General features: G+C 28.9%; 2 protein-coding genes across 3 annotated transcripts; one reads left to right on the top strand and one right to left on the bottom strand.

Moving 5' to 3' along the window:
- Positions 1–947: 947 nt before the first annotated feature.
- On the top strand, positions 948–4,994 carry LOC108742695 (elongator complex protein 1). 2 transcript variants are annotated; one of them, XM_018477989.1, is made up of 6 exons: positions 948–1,495; positions 1,550–1,863; positions 1,926–4,098; positions 4,151–4,394; positions 4,449–4,810; positions 4,874–4,994. In XM_018477989.1, the coding sequence occupies exons 1-6, from the start codon at positions 976–978 to the stop codon at positions 4,939–4,941; spliced, it is 3,681 nt and encodes a 1,226-aa protein (XP_018333491.1). In that variant the 5' UTR covers positions 948–975; the 3' UTR covers positions 4,942–4,994. The 2 variants fall into 2 exon arrangements, with proteins under 2 accessions (XP_018333491.1, XP_018333490.1); XM_018477988.1 differs by having other exon boundaries at positions 4,449–4,994.
- Positions 4,995–5,036: 42 nt separating this feature from the next.
- On the bottom strand, positions 5,037–7,243 carry LOC108742696 (arrestin domain-containing protein 17). Its single transcript, XM_018477990.2, has 6 exons — positions 6,956–7,243; positions 6,749–6,901; positions 6,476–6,687; positions 6,240–6,422; positions 5,990–6,181; positions 5,037–5,938 (listed from the first exon to the last, which is right to left on the bottom strand). The coding sequence occupies exons 1-6, from the start codon at positions 7,068–7,070 to the stop codon at positions 5,585–5,587; spliced, it is 1,209 nt and encodes a 402-aa protein (XP_018333492.1). The 5' UTR covers positions 7,071–7,243; the 3' UTR covers positions 5,037–5,584.
- Between the last annotated feature and the right edge of the window lie 1,054 nt (positions 7,244–8,297).

Raw genomic sequence — 8,297 nt, forward strand, 5'->3', positions numbered from 1 at the left:
AAATTAATAAATTAAATTAAAATTGTGTCTAATGAGAAAAATAAGTACAATATTTTATTTACTGACGATGAGGTATATTGTAAATGAAAAGATAATTTAATATAAAATCTATATTGGTAGTAAAATAGTTGCCAAACTATTTTTTGAAATTGATGTGATATTTCTAAGTGGATGAAAATAATATATTACAAATATAAATTTATTTAAATACAAATGGTGGATTCCACAGAACAGAAAATCCCTATTACAGAGTTTTGATATTTGGCCAATTTTCAGTAATTTACAAATCCATAGCGCGGCCAATATAAAACAGAAATAATGTAAGGAAACTACACAAATCACTAACAATTCACAACTAAGGTTTATTTTAAGTATAACTATAAATAACCATGTGAAAATTCAAATATATAATCACTAAAACCTTTGTACATTTTCCCAAATTATACTGATGGTGGATTCCACAGAACAGAAAATCCCTATTACAGAGTTTTGATATTTGGCCAATTTTCAGTAATTTACAAATCCATAGCGCGGCCAATATAAAACAGAAATAATGTAAGGAAACTACACAAATCACTAACAATTCACAACTAAGGTTTATTTTAAGTATAAACAGTTCACTATAAATAACCATGTGAAAATTCAAATATATAATCACTAAAACCTTTGTACATTTTCCCAAATTATACTGATAATTTATAATGCATATACAATTGCAATACTATCCATGTTCGATTTTCAAGCTACATGGAACGTTTACAAAAACATATGCGGCATTTAAATTTAATCTAAAATTTACAAAATCTATTTGTATCTCGCTGGAAATAACATTTACTTTTATTATACATACATATACTTATGTAATTGCAAATTGTGGTATAATAGTTTGTTTTTTTGGCAACAAATAAGAGAAAAAATAATCAACTCACATAAGAAGCGTCAGATTGTTTTATAATTGTTTATAATAAACTAAATATGAAGAATATTAGTTTATATAAAGTCAACAAAGAATATATAGGCTTTGACAATGCATTAGATGTTATTAATATTGCTGACAAACTATATGTTTTAAAAGATGAGCAAGTGTGGTGCTACATGAAACTGGAGAAAACTAATATTAAACTTGGAAAATGCACTAATATAGTCACATCTTTTCATCATTTAACAATTGATGAAGCAGTTTATTTTAGTACCTCTCAATCAGTAGTATTTATAAATACAAATAATGATGAAATTTCTATGTTTGATTTTGAGACAGTAATAACTTCAACAGCATGGAATCCTTCTCAAGACATCTTAACTATTGTGTTTGAAGATGGTAATATTGGCTTGTTTACGTTTAATTTAAAGGAAAAGACTTTTGACATAAAAGAATCTTCAAATTTAAGTTTTGTATGTCCAGAAACAATTACAATTGGTTGGGGCTCTACTAAAACCCAATTTAGAGGCCCACTAAAGAAAAGGACAGATGATGTACTAACATTAATTTCAAATGGTAAGAAGTTACAATTATAATTACTCTGCAAATACTATATAAGCTTTTTCTTAGTTTTAATAAATGACGAAAAGGAGATAGAGCCTGTTTCCAAACATGACAATAAAAGGCCTGTTATTACTTGGAGATCAGATGGAGAAATGTTTTGTGTGAATTTTTGGAATAATGATAGACGAATCATTAAATTCTTCAATAGTGAATGCCAACCAATGTTTGAAAACAGTGGTGTGAATGGTTTACAACCAATTTTAGCTTGGCGACCATTTGGTGCTGGAATAGCATCTATATCAGTTATTAAAAATAATAGTTTTCTTGTATTATTTGAGAAAAATGCGACAGTGAGGCATGAGTTTCAACTCGAACATTCGGTAAGATAGTCTTTTGCTAAGCTTATGTTGCATTCACAAGAATATAAATAACTCATTTACAGTTTTATGTAAAAGATTTAAAGTGGGACCAAACAGGAAATTTACTCTCTGCTTATCTAGACATACCAGAAGAAAATTCTTCACAAATACGAATTTATATGATAAAAAACAATCATCTCTATTTGAAACAAACTTTAGCATTCAACACTTCAAATATAATTAATTTTCAATGGTATGAAGGCACATCATTTAAATATGCATTATCTGTGACTGTCCCCAATTATTATTTAAAGTACCAGTTTAAGCTGATTGTTAATAAAATGTATGTAAATGATAGTAACTGCACAATTACGGGTGTTGTCGATGGACATATTCTACATTTGTGTCGATACACACAATCTGACTGTTCTTCATACAAAGACATAAACTCACAAGAACCGATTAATTGTATAATATTTTATGAAAGTAGCAGGTATTTATTAATTTTTGGAATTCACAACTTGTACTTATATAAGTACGAAGACATACAAGAAAATTCAAATCTTATAGGTAAAATTAGCTTAATTTCGGATAAATCGTTTCTTAACTTTTTTAATTTTACTACTCCTTACAATACATATAAATGTATATTTAATGGAATTACTACCGATACTACAGACGACGTTAAAAAGTTTGAGATCAACTTTTTAAACTTCAACACGAAAAAATTATCGGAGATAGCTGATCTTCAAACAGAAATTACTGACGATATTGAATTGCAAGAAAATGCAAAAGAAGTTTATTCTGAACTGATAAAAACCGATAAAAGCACTTTTAAATTAATTATGGACGAGTATAGGAGCGTTTATTTAAATTCTAAACTGATGTGGAACAATATAACGTCATACACGATTCATCAGAATTATTTGTTTCTTACTACAAAAGATACATTGATAGGAATTCGTTTAAATACTTTGGATGATTTCTATCTAGAGAAAGTAACAATTCCATATACAAGAACAATTGAGATGGGATCGTCTCTTATTTGTGGAATGGGCTCTACTTCAAATTTAATTTTACAAGCTCCCCGTGGCAATATTGAAATTATATCATGTCTTCTTATAAATATAGATAACATTGATAATTTCCTTAGAAATAATAACTGGCAGGAAGCTTGGGATACAGTTCGGCTTTTAAAATTAAACTCAAATTTGTTATTTGATTTAAACCCAGAAAGATTTTTGAAAAATATCCAGAGTTTCATTGAAGCATGCGTGTTAAACGTATTCCTGTCAGAATTAGAAGAAGATAACGTCCTTACAAAAGTCTACACTACATCTGGTTTCAAATTAGAAAAGTTTAGTAAGAAAGTTGAAACAGTTTGTTCAGCAATAATAGATTTTTTAGTAACAAATAATTATGTGGAATCCTTAACTAGCATAGTGCATGCCTGTCTTGTTATGAGAAATTCGTCAGTTGCTCCCATAAAAGAAGCTTTAAAGCATGTACAAATACTTTTCCGGTATAACACACAAAACGAAACGTTTAAAAAATCCATTGAAGACGCAATTAAATTTATGTTAAAATATGTCCATATAAATGATGCCTATCATGCAGCACTTTCACTTTATGATTTAGAATTAGCTATTTTAATAGCCAGACACTCAGAGATGGATCCGAAAGAGTACATTTATTTTATTACAAAATTAAAAGGCATGTCAGAAATGGAGAGGAAATTTACTATTAATGATCATTTGGGAAATTACCGTATGGCAATACTTTATTTATACGAAGAATTTGTAAATAATGGATGTAAAAGAGTTGTAGAGTATATGAACAAACATAATTTACAAAAAACACTTTACGATAACATTTCTGAAAAATCTTCAATTTACGTAGACGTAGTCGAGTCATACGCTGATAAACTAATTTCACAGAAATTGTATGACGAGGCAGGATTAATTTTAGAAAAAGCAAACCTTTATGATAGAGCATTACAAAGTTATAAAGAAGCAAAAAACTGGAAAAAGTCTGTAGAAATTATGAAAAATTGTAATATTGATGAAATAAGCTTTAAGAGAAATATTCGAGAAATAGCAGAAAATTTAATTTCTGTTAATCAAACAATAGATGCAAGTTATCTATATGAAACTTATTTACGAAATTATGAAACTGCCACTAAATTCCTTAGTGAAAAACATCATTTTAGCCTTGCATGTGAGATGGCAAGAAAATATTCAAGATTGGATATTATAGGTATAAAGTTTGAGTAAAAATTTCAATCCACTTTTAACAATAATTATTGCAGAAACAACTATTGTACCTCTTTTGAAAGAGTTTACTTCGAACATGAATACAGAACTGGAAAAACTGGAAGTTGACTATACTAAATACAAAGAACGTTTATTTAAAATTAGGAAGGAAAAAATTGAGAGGCTTAAACATGACCACGAAAACAAAGATTTTGAATATCAAGAAAACTATCAAACTAACAGAGGAATTGAGGATGATTTGTACTCCCTTGCAGGAAGTACGACTTCAACAAAACATGGGTATAAAATAGAATTTACTTTCATTAACTAGATATCTAAATAAAAATATTTTAGATCGTCAACTGCGTCAAACTTATCAAGAAGTAGTGCTAGCTCTAGTCGTTCAAAACGTAAAGAACAAAGAAAGAAAGAAGATTTACGTGAAGGTGGACAGTATGAAGATATAGCTATTATGAAAACATTGCATGATAAAATATCTGCTGTCTGTAATTATGGTTCAACTGTTCGTGAAGTATGTATGGTTTTATTCGAATTAAATTTCGAAAGTGACGCTAGAAAGTTGCACAATTCACTTTTTGATTTACAAAATAAAATGAAAAACGATATTAAAGAAATTTGGCCAGACATTTTACTAAAACAGGATGATCTAAACTCGTACGATGTTAAAGTATTGCAGCAAAATTTGTTTTCTTTAGGTAATTATAACTATTATTTTACATTTGATGAATTATTCATTTGTATACCGTTGTGTTTTGCAGATGTAATGTATTGGAAGCCTCCCGTTATAAAAACAGATTGGGTAATCCATATCTTACAGAATTGTTAGAAAATTGCATAATGTAAAGATTTGTTTTATATCTGAATAAACAGTTATTTCGATGAATTGCGTTTTGCATTTATAAAATTTATTAAAAGACGGTATAAAAACAAAGACATTCATTTACACTGTAATACTACTGAAGCAATATTAAATATAGATTAGATAAAATAATTATTATGCTCATACACATTTTTTATCACAATCCTATTGCAGCAGCAGCAAATACTAATTAGGCCATATCGAGTATATTCGAGGCAAGCTTCATTTTTCGACAAACAATTAATATAAAGACATATGATCTTGTTCATGTTTTTTTAACTACAAATAAATTGTTGACTAGTATATGTGGATTTAAATTATTTAATAACCGACAATTTAAAATAAATCGTTTTGAGCAAATAATTTACAACGAAATTTGAAACTGCAATTAAACTATCATTCGCGCGAGTGACCCCCATATTTGCGTTAAAACTAGAACGTTCAAGGCACTTAAAAATTCTGTAGTAAAAACAATATACAAAAATACTTATTCGACGATACACTAAAGATTGTGCTTAATATAAAGAGTGCAAAATACTTCTGTAACAAAACCGCATGCTTTTTCAGATTACTAACGACGTTTAAAAAGTTAAAGCATGATTTTTCATTTTTACGAGTTTGGTGCATTTGGAAATGTATAGACAGGGTATAAAGGCTTAAAACCGGGATCTGTAGAAAAATTGTTAGATTGATTACCTGAATTATCTGCTGGATACGGTGGAGGTAAATCATTAGGAGCAGTGGGATAAGGAGGAGGATAAACCGGGGCATCACCCACTGTGGGAGCTACCCATCCAATTGTTGGATTTTGGAGGTTTTTGGGAAGATTGTTTATGTCAACTGCTACATGACCTGAAGGAGCTGATGCAACATAATTTGAACCTTGCTGAAGTGGAATAGTTCCAATAGTTATTGGAATCTTTGAAGTTAAGTTTGAATGAAGTCCAGTGACATTTGCTTCCACCTGAAAGCAGAACATGTAGTACATCTGGTATTTGTAATAAAAATATGCTACCTTCAATTCATAATCTAAATCAATCAGAGAACAATTTGTCAAGTTTGAGGGTGGTATTGAAGGCACTATAATTTCTTCAACAAAATTTCTGTTTTCCTTGGCTGGAATAGGAGTGCTATAACTTTTAAAGGCAATATCTGTTTGGTTGACATGTGTATGTCTACTAGGAAACACTGATCGAAAAGTAATTTTCTGAAAGTTATAAATCATATTAAAGGTAATAAAATGGAATTATTTATCAAAGTATTACCTGCTTCAAGGTAAATGTAATCTTATTAATGTCAACATTAGATGCATTATCCACATTACAGTTCATGGTTATGGTTTGTCCTGGTACATACCCTGAACAAGGTAAAAATACTTCTACTAATAAAGGTCCCGACTTACACCACAAACAACAGAAATACTTCTCCAATGTCATGGTAACTGTTTCCTATAAATATACTTTAGTTAAAAATGTTATTGAGATAAAAAATGGTAATATACTTTTAAATGAGGAGTAGCATTTAAATCAAGTTCTGAAATAACAGTGATAGCAACTTCAGTAGTATGATCAAATTTCCATGGACGATCCAACGTTGCTTTTACAGTGTATCTAATGTAACCCTTAGAACCTTCGAATGAAGAAGGCAAAACTGGAGGCAAGACACACACAAATGGATAAATGTGTTCTCCAGGGGGCAATTCCATTTCTTGATCTTGAAGATTAAGAGTCAAATAATAAAATGTAATCTTTTACTATATCTAACTTTACTGTACCTTTTCCTCCCACCAAATAATACTTAATCTTAAAATACTCTTCATCTCCTCTATACTCAACATTTCGTTGTTCTCTTTTACCATCTACACCAGTAACTGTTTCAGATTCAGACCAACTGGTATGAGCCAACCCTTTGCAACAAAATTCTAGACCTACAAAAGCAAACATTTTATTGATATACACACATTTAAAATCATAAAATTTACCCCTAATTTTCTTAGGCGAGTCTAAAATTACTTTAACCCGTCCTGAAATAGTTTCTCCAGGTGAGAAGACTTTCTGTGGCTTATCAAAAAATATTTCAAATAAGCGCAAACCCATTTTAACAGTATTAACTACACAAGGATAAAACTGTTATTACTTATATTAATGCCTATTATATCCGACTATTTATTTACAAGAGAAGTCAACAGTTTTCGGAATTATAAAAATAAATGTGATGCCATAAGAGAGGCATTGAGGTTATTGGTTATACACAACCACAGATAACAACAGAGTACACAATAGAACCTTTAAAGAGAAAATACGATTGATAATGCCATAGATAAGATAATTCTCGTAGATAGATGAATATAGAACATTCAATTGTAAAACAAATATTTACTTTAAAATACAAAATGAATACCATATATAAATATTGTCTGAACATATTAATGTATTGCCAACGATTAAGTGGAATTTTTTAATCAAAAATGGAATATCAAATGTACCTTGACATTCTCAACGTATTTTCCATTATATTCAGCGTCGTTTTAGTTCAATGTACAAACCTTATCTATGGTACAAACTAAAATGAATTATAAATATTCTATAATACAGTACTACAGAGTACAAGCGGTAAAATTTAAATTGACGGCGTAAATGAATAATTTGTTTGGCTTTCTTGTACGTAAAACATTAACTGTACTGCAGATATAATTTACATATAATAAACTTTTGAGAGTATTACGACGCAATGAAGATATATCAACTAGTTAGACCTACATAATATTTACAATATGTTTAAATAAATACATATAGCATCTTTAACTACAAAAGCAAAGTATAGACATAACAGAAAATTAATAAATTAAATTAAAATTGTGTCTAATGAGAAAAATAAGTACAATATTTTATTTACTGACGATGAGGTATATTGTAAATGAAAAGATAATTTAATATAAAATCTATATTGGTAGTAAAATAGTTGCCAAACTATTTTTTGAAATTGATGTGATATTTCTAAGTGGATGAAAATAATATATTACAAATATAAATTTATTTAAATACAAATGGTGGATTCCACAGAACAGAAAATCCCTATTACAGAGTTTTGATATTTGGCCAATTTTCAGTAATTTACAAATCCATAGCGCGGCCAATATAAAACAGAAATAATGTAAGGAAACTACACAAATCACTAACAATTCACAACTAAGGTTTATTTTAAGTATAAACAGTTCACTATAAATAACCATGTGAAAATTCAAATATATAATCACTAAAACCTTTGTACATTTTCCCAAATTATACTGATAATTTATAATGCATATACAATTGCAATACTAT

Source organism: Agrilus planipennis, unplaced genomic scaffold, assembly GCF_000699045.2.
Source record: "Agrilus planipennis isolate EAB-ADULT unplaced genomic scaffold, Apla_2.0 scaffold346, whole genome shotgun sequence".
Classification (NCBI taxonomy): Eukaryota; Metazoa; Arthropoda; class Insecta; order Coleoptera; family Buprestidae; genus Agrilus; species Agrilus planipennis.

Coding starts and splice junctions, on each gene's coding strand:
- LOC108742695 (XM_018477988.1), top strand. CDS start 976: ATGAAGAATATTAGTTTATATAAAGTCAACAAAGAATATATAGGCTTT. Junction 1,496..1,549: donor ACTAACATTAATTTCAAATG/GTAAGAAGTTAC, acceptor GCTTTTTCTTAG/TTTTAATAAATGACGAAAAG. Junction 1,864..1,925: donor AGTTTCAACTCGAACATTCG/GTAAGATAGTCT, acceptor ACTCATTTACAG/TTTTATGTAAAAGATTTAAA.
- LOC108742696 (XM_018477990.2), bottom strand. CDS start 7,070: ATGGGTTTGCGCTTATTTGAAATATTTTTTGATAAGCCACAGAAAGTC. Junction 6,182..6,239: donor TTACATTTACCTTGAAGCAG/GTAATACTTTGA, acceptor TATAACTTTCAG/AAAATTACTTTTCGATCAGT. Junction 5,939..5,989: donor ATTTAGATTATGAATTGAAG/GTAGCATATTTT, acceptor TTCTGCTTTCAG/GTGGAAGCAAATGTCACTGG.